This window comes from Halyomorpha halys, unplaced genomic scaffold (assembly GCF_000696795.3).
Source record: "Halyomorpha halys isolate HHAL.00 unplaced genomic scaffold, Hhal_1.1 Scaffold1029.1, whole genome shotgun sequence".
In the NCBI taxonomy this organism is placed as follows: Eukaryota; Metazoa; Arthropoda; class Insecta; order Hemiptera; family Pentatomidae; genus Halyomorpha; species Halyomorpha halys.
The window spans coordinates 16216-28560 of record NW_027106971.1 but is presented as its reverse complement, the minus strand read 5'-3'; the positions used below and the strand labels follow the sequence as shown (position 1 = coordinate 28560).

The window sequence follows — 12345 nt, the reverse complement described above, 5'->3', positions numbered from 1 at the left end:
TTTTTCCATCAAAATTGACCAGCATTGTCTTCCGCCCCCCACCACTTCCATTTTATCTCGTGTCATGAAATCAATTTACTCTCATATAATTTTTTTTTTCTTGAGTTGTAGAATTTCAGTAAGGAAGTATCGCTTCAAAAATTTCTATTTGAACTTATATTATTTTTTGTTTATTTAGTGAGAGTAGAGTGTATATTTAGTTTGAAAAAGAAACATCAGTATTTTTTATAAAATTTTCAAAAATAATTTTCTTACTTTACTCTTATATCTTTTTAGTGGTTCCTTTTTCGTTGAAGACGGCCTTTAATTAAAAAAAGATTAAGTACCAAGAGTGCAATCTGGCTGTTTTTTCATTAATTTATAATCCGAGTAAGCTGAGGTATAAATTTCATTCTTTTCTACTACTCCTGTAAGCGTATCAAAGCAGTGTTAGGCAAAGTATAATTACTGTAATTATGAATTTCAAAAATGCTATTAAATTACAAAGTAATTTCAATTATTTAGCATAAAGAAGTATTTGTAATTGAAAATTACAATTACAGTAATTGTTATTACTTTAGGCAATTAGAGTAATTGTTATTACTTTAACAATCACAGTAATTATGTCTTACTAATACTTAAGTGTATTAATTCTTCCCAACCAGTAATTTATCTAACGGTTATCTTAGTATAATTATAGTTCAACTGAAACATGTAATAAAATAACTCGGGTAATGAATGATTCCTGCCCAACTTTAGTACTATATAAACCATTTTGGCGATATTGTTAAATTGATCAACGAATGAATATATTGAACCATTTAAAGATATATGTTTATCAAGTAACTCCTTTCATTCTTCGCATCTGTTGAACGCACCATTCTCTTATAAAATGTATCTGGTGAACTTTCAGTGGTATATTTTTAATATTAATATTATTCTGTCATAATATATCTATTGTATAATTTATACTTAATATGTATTATTATTTTTTTGCTTTTTGTACATAGTATATAGTTTTTAGTTATTTTAGGCATTATTTTATTTATTACATACATTTTCTCAGTTTTTATTATACCACTGATTTTAGGAGACTGACATATTCAAATAGGAATTATTTAATTTATCTTATATTATTAATTAATATTCAAGGTTCAAACAAAGCATTAAAGTTAACAATTAGATCATAATCGTTATTTTGTATATAATATTATTGTTGTGTACAGATTTTATCTTCTCTCTTTATTTTTTTTAAAAAGGTGTTTTGTTTTGACAATTTATTTTAAACTGAAAAACAACAAAAAAACAAACAAAAACAACTTAGGTTCGAATATTTTTATTACATTTTAATTTATAGTTGTATATTACTTTACATTTATTTTTAGAACGACGGTGACAGAAATATGTATTAAATTATCTAACACAAATAACGAACAGCTCTAAGACTGATGATGGAAATGAATACAGATGTAGCTAAACCATAATAATGACAACAAATTATATATGTATTGAATCAGAAATGTGGTTTTGACCTTAATGAGGTTAATAAGTGCTAAGTGCTCTACTTCATTTTGTCTCCTTAAAAGGTGTACATTTGAAGATTAGAATAAATTCAAAGTCCCATGAATTTTTACTTAACATGTATATATTAAAGCTTTTTTCATAAAATAAAAGTGTGTTATATATTGGTTGTTTGATCATGTGTATTTGTAGATTGACAATTATACTTTATATAATGTATTCTTGAATATCTTATTCCCTATTTGTTATATTAAGTTTTATATAATAATGAAAATGTCATAACAGTAAATGTAGGTTTTTGGTTGGAACTAATTCTTACTTAGACGAGCTTTGAAGTTTTTTTCTTTTTTTTTGGTTCCCGATTGATGCATTAAGTCTAGAAAAATTTACATTAGTAAAATGAGTTTTATTGTGTACCATCATGAATATTAAGAAAAGAAAATAGAATGGTGGCAAAAAACTGAAAATTTTAATAGAAGGGAGATGGTCCTGGTGCGGTCAAATCTAAAAACTCAAATAGTCATAAAACTATTTAATATGAGGCAACGTTTCGTTCCATATTGCAGAGCTTCAACAGGGCTTTAAAAAAGATGCAAACACTTAAATGAAGTGAAAATAAATGAGCAATGTAAGTAGAAAAAAAGATGTACAATGAAATGTAAAATTAAATAAGAATAAAAAAAAAAAAGGTATTTTGACAATTACTGAAAACAAAAAAGTAACAATGGATAAAAAAGAAATATAAAATACAGTTAACACTAAAAGATGGAAAACAGGAATATGAGTAAAGTCAAGACTAAAGGAAGACAAAGAACAAGATAGGAAACGCACCTGCAGATGGAAAGGGAGCAGAAAGAATGAGAGGTTTACAAGAAAAATTGAGAGTGGTGGGAGGTTTGATGGTATGTTGCATTTGATAATAATGCTTAAGTAAAGAGTATCAGCAAATTCAAGAAAATATTAAAAAATGATGATATACATAATAGAAGGTGATTACCATAATGATTTTATCCCCTTTACTGCTTGTGCAGTGTGGGGTTACAATTTGCTGAGTCTGGACCAGATATCTCGCTCTTGGACCATCTCCCTTCTACTCCAGTCCATATCCCACCTCCTGAATGCCTCCTAAACACTCACTCTTCTTCCAGGAAATGTGTGGTCTTCCTCTTGGCTTTCTTCCCTCCACTCGAGTATCATATGTCTTTCCTGGTCCATCTGAAGGAGGTGTTAGCTTGTGCCCCTCTCGGATGCTCTCAGCCGGTTTGACTCCGAGGTTAGTGGTACTGGATCTGGCTCTTGTGTTTCAAGGTGAGGGTCCATGATTGGGAAGAGTAGGAAAGAATAGGGAGGAACGTCAATTTGTAGATCATTATTTTAGTTTTTCTCGTTACCTCCCTTTTGCCCTGGAAACCCCTTCCAAGTAAACTATATATTCTTCCAGCTGCATTAATTCTTTGAGAAACTTCCTCATGAATGTAGCCGCTTTCCTTGAGATGAGCCCCTAGATATTTGAAATTCTGGACCTGCTTCTAGTCTTTGTTCGCTCTGATCATCCTCATTATTCTCCGGGGTTTCTTTCCTATCCTCATACATTTGGTCTTTTCCGGGTTAATTTTCATGTTTATCGAGGCCATTTCTTCTTGCAGAATACTTATGTTGTATTGGAGGTCTCGGTCATTGGAAGCCAGCAAAACCAGGTCATCTGCAAAAGCCAACACAGAAAATTTTATGGGTTGTAAGTTCCTGTGTCCAAACTGAAACTGTCATTGTAAGTTTAGCTTTCTTTATTGCTTTATCGAGGACTACTATGAAGAGCAGTGGACCTAGCAACAACCTTGACGAATACCTGATTTTGTCTCGAATTCCTGTCATATGTGGTTTCTTGTCCTAACTACATTCCTGGTTTTATTATAAAGACTCATCACTGCCAAGGCCGTCCCTGGATCAATGCCTCTATCTGACAGTGCCTGCTTTATTTCTTCTTTTCTCACCCTGTCGAAAGCCTTTGTGAAGGTCCACAAAGCAAATCGAAAGTTCTTTATTCTTTTCGACAGTCTTCTCAATTATTGGTCGCATTGCGAAGATGAGATCTTGCGTGCTTCTTTGTGCTCTGAAACCGTATTGTTCCTTTCCGAGCTAGCTATAGACCAATGTTCTTATCCTTGTCTCCAATACTCTAGAGTACACTTTTCTGGGTATACTGAGAAGTGAAATTCCTCGATGGTTACCACACTCGATTGTCCCCTTAGGAATACTCTTTTCTTTCCAAATGAGATTCAGAAGATGGGCGAACATCTGTTGGCCTTTACTACCAGTGGTAGTGCTTTGCTGCCCAGTTTGACTTTGTTGATGGCGTCTCCTTCACTGATATAGTCGTCTTCGACCCAAACCTCCTCTGGATCACACCAAGCTCTACATCTCTTCTCTCTAGCAGATCTTGGAAATACTCTCTCCACCTTTCCATAATGAGTTAATCACACCAGATAATATCTCCATTTCTATCCTTAATTCTCTTCAAAGAAGTATATCGTTCCCCTCTTATTCCTTTGAGAACTCTATGGAAGATCTTCTGGTTTTCTTTAGAATTTATTGCGTTTTATTGAATTTATTTAGGTCATTGCGTATTTTTCTTGGCTTTGTATCTTTCCATGTTATATTTGCTATTAATAAATAATGATCACATCCTATCTCAAGTCCTCTTTGGATTCTGGCACCCTGTATTTCTCACATTTCCTCTCTTTTAACCAGAATATAATCTATAATAGATTTTTCGTTTCTTCCTTGCTCCTCTTTGGTATATTTATGCCATTATTCATGCGGAAAGAGTGTATTCGTTATAACTAGGTCGTTTGGCATACAGAAACTTATGATTCTTTCCCCGTTGTCGTTGAGGAACTCTTTTCCATATCTTTCTATGGTTTCCGGCCACCTCCTGTAGCTACAGCCAACCCGGCCGTACAGATGACCTAAGACTATGGGTATGCCTTCACAGTCATCCACTTCTCTCTGAAGGTCATTAAAGAAGGTATCTTTTTCTTCAGAGACAGCACTTTTGTTCGGCCCATAGGCGACCATCACTGATTGAACCCTATCCCCTTCCAGTATGTCTAAAACCATGATTCGGTTACTCACAAATTTGCAACCTTTTATTACAGGAGCTAGGTCTTCATGAAACAAGAAACCTACTCCTCCGGCTGCTCTCTCGTTGTTATTTACACCAGAATATAGATGAGTATAGTCCTGTATCTTAACTTCTCCCATTCCTTTTATAACCGCAAATTTTGATTTATCCTTAGTTATATGTTTATCGTTTATCGTTGCCCACGCTCAGCGGAGAAGGGGGTGAGTTAAAGGAAAATAATAAAAAAAAAAATAAATAAATATAATCGCAAAAGGAAAAAAAGATAAAACAATAACGAATTGCTCCTTAGGCGCCACGTTATTTTTTTTTCTTGGAAATAACGAAAACCCCGAAGCATTATGCCCACAATATAGCTAAAATATACTCCTATATAAACAATTGTTGAATTATGACCTCTAGCGAATACCTTTACCATGTAGATAACAGAAAACCTAGGGGTGTTACCTACCCACCTGTTGAATTATCGTAATATTCCGTGAACAACAACAAGTTAATTAACAAGTTGAAAGTAGAGAAAGAACAGCAGAACTATATGTACAAAAGTTTAATAATAAGAAGAAATATATATACAGAGAATGAAAAAGGAAAAAAAAAAAGAATTCTTATCAATTGATAAAACAATTAAAACTTATAGGTTGACTTAACCTTAACTTAAATGCTTAACCTTAATAACTATATTTATATTATTATTTGAGTATAAAAAGTGAATATAAAATAAAAACAAACTAAAATTTAGTTCAAACCCCACGTACTCCCTTGGGTGCACTCCTGGCCGAACATAAGGTTGTACCATATTTCCTTTCTGGTCACCGTCTCACCACTCCAGCATTATTGAGATGTAATCTCGAAGATTCGTTGCTACGCACTCCACTATATCTCCACTCTAGTGTTAATGACCGTCTATTAAAGTAAAACACCATAATTTTGAAAAACAAAACATATATGAGAACATTTCTCATATGGTGATATTCCGGTTCAAACTGTAAAGACAGAGGGCCTTTAAACTATTACCACTTCACATTTAACAATCGTAACGTGTTCCAAAATTAAACTGGCGCCTTCACAAGAAACAAAACCCACTCGTCTGAACATACGTGTTGCAAAATCAAAACGTCACCTTCACAAAAACAAAACCCACTCGTCAAAACATATCGCTCGAGTTTTGTTTTTCCCATCACAACCGTAACACCTCTTGTTTACACAAATCTAGCCAGTGTTTTTTATTTCACCATGGCAACCGTAATACCTCTTGTCTACACAGATCTAGTCAGTGTTTTTTATTTCACCATCACAACCGTAACATCTCTTGTCTACACTGATCTAGCCAGTGTTTTTATTTCACTATGGCAACCGTAACACCCCTTGTCTACTCAGATATCGCTAGTGTTTTTATTTCACCATGGCAACCGTAATACCTCTTGTCTACACAGATCTAGCCAGTGTTTTTATTTCACCATGGCAACCGTAACACCCCTTGTCTACTCAGATATCGCTAGTGTTTTTATTTCACCATGGCAACCGTAATACCTCTTGTCTACGTAGATATCGCTAGTGTTTTTATTTCACCATGGCAACCGTAATACCTCTTGTCTACACAGTTCTAGCCAGTGTTTTTATTTCACCATGGCAACCGTAACACCCCTTGTCTACGCAAATATCGCCAGTGTTTTTATTTACCCATGGCAACCGTAACACGTTTCTCTTAGTTTCTGTCACTGCCAGCAGATCCACCTTGGTCTTCCTTATCTCCTCCACAAGCTCGCACTCCTTCCCGTTCAGGTCGCGGACATTTTTATGTTGCCAGTCGAAAAAACCGTTTTCCACGCTGTGTCTAGTTCCGTAAAAACAATCTAGCTCTTTTCGTTCTGTTTTTTGTTATGATAGGGTTTAAGGTGAATGGGGTATGGGCCTACTCCCCCGTGTCAGGTGGAGGGATTGCCTCCTCATAGCTTCCTCATCCGGGGTGGCTACCTAGGGTGTGTACTGTCATTGACCTTGGTATATAGCGTGGGGGTGAATGTAGTGTGCTGTAATCAGTGTAAATGTACGAGCGTCAGTGCACTGTTCCACCAACTTGGTTGACCAGTGGCTATCTGCGATACTATGACTGTGCGATGGGGCCGGCACCTCCCTATGCCAAAGAGGATTATTATTATTATTAAAATTATTACACAAAATAAATAGCGGTACAAAAGTGTGTAAATTATATCATAGAAACTTTAATATAAAGTAATGCACATAGTAAGAATAGGTTAGAGCAGAGGTTCCTAATCTTTTTCCGTTTGTAGCTCCATAAATAATGGGAGTTTTTCCGTGGCGCCCTTAATACATTACATTTGTTTCTAAATTTTCGACTTTCTTGAAAAATTTGAAAACTTTTTTTTTTTTTTTTTGTAATAATTGATTTATTGATATTTACAACTGTATACACATATATACAACAAGTAAATTTGCTGTAGGTGACATAGTGACATGATAAAAACATGTGGAGAATCTACCCATTGATAGAATTCCAAAAACATTTCTAGAGGAGAAGATCTCGAGGCCATCTTCTTTTCAGACGCCTAGGATTATTAGGTAATGAAGGAGAAGCCAGGTTAGAAACAAGTGGATTTGGGTGGTTGAGAAGTTTATTATGGAAGAAACGGTATCTGGTTCTGGCCAAATCGGCAACATATGGAATATTGAGGTCCTGATGGATGACTTGATTTGTGACAAAGTAAGGAGCATTAAGGATTTTACGAAGGATTTTGGACTGTAAGGATTGGATTCTGGAGGAATTTGATGGTTTAGTGGAGCCCCAAAGCTCAACTCCGTATGTCCAGATAGGCCTTATAATAGTCATGTAGATCAGTCTTTTGTAATGGATTGGTAATTTAGACCGTTTGTCTAGTAAATGTTGCAATAGTCGGAATCTACGAGCAGTTTCTTGTCTTTTTAGTCTTGTATGAGGATTCCATGTCAGTCGTTTGTCGAGATGCAGTCCTAAGTAACGGATCTGTTCGACAGGAATAAGTGGGGTATTATTAAAGGATATTGTAGGGGAAGAGGTCATGGGTTTACGTCGAAGGGTAAATGTGATTTGGTGGGATTTATTGGAATTTATTTAAAACTTTAATTTTTAAAAGCGATTACCCATTTAACAGCGAAAAAATAAAAACAGATACTTACTATTTTCCTTGGGATAATATAAAATATCTAATTTCAACTGTTTCGGTAATATCCATATTGAGACTGGACAACCACCTCTAAAGAGTCGAAAGTTTCTAAATTCTTGGAATTTTGTCGTGCATACAGGATTGTTGGCGCAAAAATTCGAGAATATAAGCTACAGGATCTAGGAACAGCATGATTTTTTCCTTTTTTCAAGGGTATTCCCATTAATTTAGGCCTACTGTCAGAATAATGGAAGTTTGACCAAATCACGCACTACTTTTTATGAGTGATATATAATTGTAAAAAAGGGAGAGAAAAATTATCAAATTTTTTCCCTGTTCAACGATGGTAAAATTAGCCACATGTCAATCAAACTGGGCAAAAAAAAAATTAGAGCCCTTCACAACGTTATGAGTTACGAATTTTAAATAAGCATTGAGAACAGCTATGAGTGGAAGGTCACTTTTCAAACTAGACGTGTTTAAGTAAAGATTAGAACAAAAATGATCTGCCTATCCGATCATAACACCGCAAAGAAAGAAAAGGATTAGAATACGCTTAGGAAGTTGTCGGGGTTGTCTGGTATTAGGCGGTTCTCCAGCTTGATATACACTTTACAGAAGGCCCACGACAAGGCGTATTCATTAATAGGAAGGCCGTGCCTGGAGATGAGCCCTGGACACTAACTAGGTAGAGGTGTAGGTGAGAGAGTCTGAGGTAGAGTAATAGTTCTAGTTGCCGAGATGAAGCGGACGGACTAGAACTGTCAAGATAGGAGCCAGCTTACTAGTTGCCGAGTTGAAGCGGACGGACTAGAACTGTCAAGATAGGAGCCAGCTTACTAGTTGCCGACCAGTAAGCTAATAAGGCTTGGTGCAGCTCTAGTTGCCGAGATGAAGCGGACGGACTAGAGCCGGGGAGAGACGGGAAATTACACTGGTTGCCGAGATGAAGCGGACGGACTAGAGCCGGGGAGAGACGGGAAATTACACTGGTTGCCGAGATGAAGCGGACGGACCAGTGTAACCATTAAGAATCAGGTTACAATCTTAGTTGCCGATATGAAGCGGATGGACCAGTGTAACCGTTAAGGATTAGGTTACAATCTTAGTTGCCGAGATGAAGCGGACGGACTAAGATTGCTGAAGATAGGGAGAGGAGATAGGCCATCGTCTAAGGTGAGCATACTAAAAACCAACTCTTGTGAGAATAGATTAGCAATGAACTTCTCTATCTTAAGTAGAGTGTAAGCCACCAGTGCAATGACTAGACCTGGAAGAAGGCTTGATTTTACGGATAAATCCCGGTGGCAATTGAAGGGCTCATGTGATCGGTTATCACTGAGGGTTCACTCTTTTAACTCTACTTGAGATAGTTCCGTAGAATCTTATTGCTCGATCTCTTTGTATTAGAGATCGTATTTTTATAATAATATCATTATATACAATTGCTTAGCTTAGCTGTGACGCTTGTAGTGCTGGCCCCACTGCTACAAAGTCTTGAATAGCAATGCAATGATCGACCCACAAACATTCCGGCTCTTTTCAAAAGAAACAGCAGAGACGGCCATTAAAATGCATTCATGGTACTACATGCCATCCACGGTGCATAAGATTTTGTCGCATGGAGCTAAAGTAGTGCAGAAGTTGATTCTCCCAGTCGGAGTATTGTTGGAAGAGGCACAAGAAAGTAGAAATGAAAATTATAAACTTTCAGGATCAGAAACTCACGGAAAATGTCTGGTATATCTACCAACGAAAGCATGTTCCACAAGTTACTGGAGTCTTTTATCACAAATCAGAGACCTGAACCGAAGAAAAAACATCTGGAATTCAGTGATGCAGCTAATGAACTGTTAATCTAATTTCCTTGAATTTGAAATCGTAAATGTCTTTTCAATTTGAACAACCTTTCACTTTGAATAATTTTCTTATATATAAAATTCTCTTGTCTATTAAGCTCTCTTGAATTTTTAATTGTAAGGATTATTTAATTTAAATATGCACTCAAAATACTCGTTGCTAGTTGTTTTGATGAGTACAACCTATTCCCAAAATTTCAGAAATTTTTATCTAACCTATAGGCTTTCATTTCCTCATTAGTTCTTTAACTCTCTTCAAAATTTCAATAAAAGCAGTTTTTTCTTCTGAGTCGAATAAGACCAGACCCAAGTTTCTATGTTAATCCATTCTCCAGATATTTTTTCCTCCTTAGTAATTATAAATAAATCCTTAAATTATTATATTTTCACTCTATTCTCAATATTATAAGCATGATAAAATGTGGTGTGCTTCACATTATTTTAACTTACAATAAAAATTTGTAAAAGGAAGATGGTCCGGATGCGGTAAAAGAAAAACTCAAATAGTGATAAAAAAAATTTATATTGAGGTAACGTTTCGCCCCATGTTGCAGGGCTTCATCAGGGCTTAAAAAGATAAAAACAATTAAATGATGTAATCTTAAATTAACAAAAAAAAAAAGATGTACATTGAAATGTAAAAGGTATAATGAAAGAGTTTAGAGATTTAAATATTAAAGCAACATCTAACCTTCTACTATGTTCGGTTTCCGTAACTATGTAGCAAGTAGCTGCCGAAGAGGATAGCATTTCACTATCTTAATGCTGTAACGCTGCTCAGCTTCTTCGATTTCATTTACTGCTTTGGATCTGATGGCCATTGGAAATGCTTCCAAGACCCTTCAAACGAAAGCACCAATAATTCCCGCTTCTCATCTGCCATATACTAGAAAGATGCACCTGAAATACTATTGTACCAGAAGTACTAGCAGCCTTGCACAACGAGGAATGTTACTATGGAAATTAAAAATATTAGCGTACCTAACAGTGTTCGGAACCTTCTTTCAGAACTGAACTAATAGAAACATGGGACTGACGCCATTTTTCATAACCTAAGTAGTGGAGGGGAGGGAGGCAAGCCCGACCCCTATAGACCCTTCAAAAAGGCTCTCTTATTTATGGTCGTTTACATTGTTGGCTGAGGATCGCCCTCGGATTTCCTAACACAGGTATAAGGGTGCAGCTAGGTTCCTGACCATGGAAATAAAGCACTCCCTAAGGGTTTTTTCCACCATGGCCTTCCTATGTTACCTTTCTCGATCTCGTTTCTTGGAATATTGTATATAAGCCACTGTGAAATTTATGAAATTGCCAACCGCAAATGTATAGCTACTTGTATATTGTCAAAAACTATTGGCTAATTTATTAGATATGAGTGGGCGATTAAATCCTTCGCGCCTTTTAAATCAGCCGGGACGGATGGATTTTTTCTGGTCCTATTACAAGAAGGCCTAACGGTCTTGAAACTATACCTCTTAGCTTTGCTAAGGGGGAGTTTGGCACTGACTCACATTCCATGTAGGTGGAGAGTGTCGAAGGTGTGTTATTTATCTGGCTGACATCCTTCTTAATGAAGACACTTGAGAAGGTTCTGGACAGACATATTAGGGAGACTACGCTGGTAGAGAGACCACTACAGAGCGCTCAATTTGCCTACCAATTAGGGAAATCCTGTGAGGATGCTTCACACCATTTAGTATCCAGGATTGAAAAGAGTTTGGTCTATAAGGAGATGGCATTGAAGGCGCCATTGATAGTACTCCTTACAGAACCATGACAAGAGCCATGGAAAGGAAAGGGGTGGGACAGCTTTCTTTCAACTGGATCAACGCGATGTTGGAAGGAAAATTGCTCAAGTCAGAGCTAGGACACACTAAGATGTGGATGAAGCCCGCTGGTGGCTGTCCGCAGGGTGGGGTGCTATCTCCTCTCCTGTGGTGTATGGTGGTGGACACATTACTTGTTAGATCCAATAAGGCAGGTTTTTACACGGAGGGATGTGCTGATGATATCGCTGTGCTGATAAAAGGCAAATTCCAAGGAACTATCTCAGGACTGCTTCAAACTTCGGTAGACCTTATGGATGGATGGTGCCAGGATTATGGTCTGAGCATCAATCCTCAAAAGGTCAGTCTTTGTGTCTTCACTAACAGACGGAACATTGCAATCAGGTCGCCGTACCTCAACGGTGAACGATTGGGATTCTGTATTGAAGTCAAACATCTTGGCGTTACTCTTGATAGTAAACTGAAGTGGCAACTCCATGATGAAAGGACCAGTATAAAGGCACTGAGGTGTCTCTGGGCATGTAAAGGAGCCGTAGGCAAATCCTGGGGCCTTAAACCAAAAGTTATATATTGGTTGTACATGGCAGCGATAAGACCCATTGTCCTATATGCTACCATTGTATGGTGGCACAGGGCTACGACCAGGAAATCCCAAGCTTGGCTCGGGAATCTTCAGGGACTGGCGTGGCTCATGATAACGGGTGCCATAAGCACTACTCCTTCTGCAGCAATGGAGGTTCTTCTGAACATTAAACCTCTACATATAGAGATTGAAGCTCAAGCCCTTAGCTCTGCATATAGGCTTATGAAACAAGGCAGAAACTACTATTCCCTAACTTATGAGGGACACGGCAGACTGTTCAGGAGGATCAATGAAGACGGGATCCTGGCTATGCATT

General features: G+C 36.9%; 1 protein-coding gene across 1 annotated transcript; it reads right to left on the bottom strand.

Annotated features, from left to right (window-relative positions):
* Positions 1 to 4308: 4308 nt before the first annotated feature.
* On the bottom strand, positions 4309 to 4761 carry LOC136795273 (craniofacial development protein 2-like). Its single transcript, XM_067045285.1, has one exon. The coding sequence runs from the start codon at positions 4759 to 4761 to the stop codon at positions 4309 to 4311; it is 453 nt and encodes a 150-aa protein (XP_066901386.1).
* Between the last annotated feature and the right edge of the window lie 7584 nt (positions 4762 to 12345).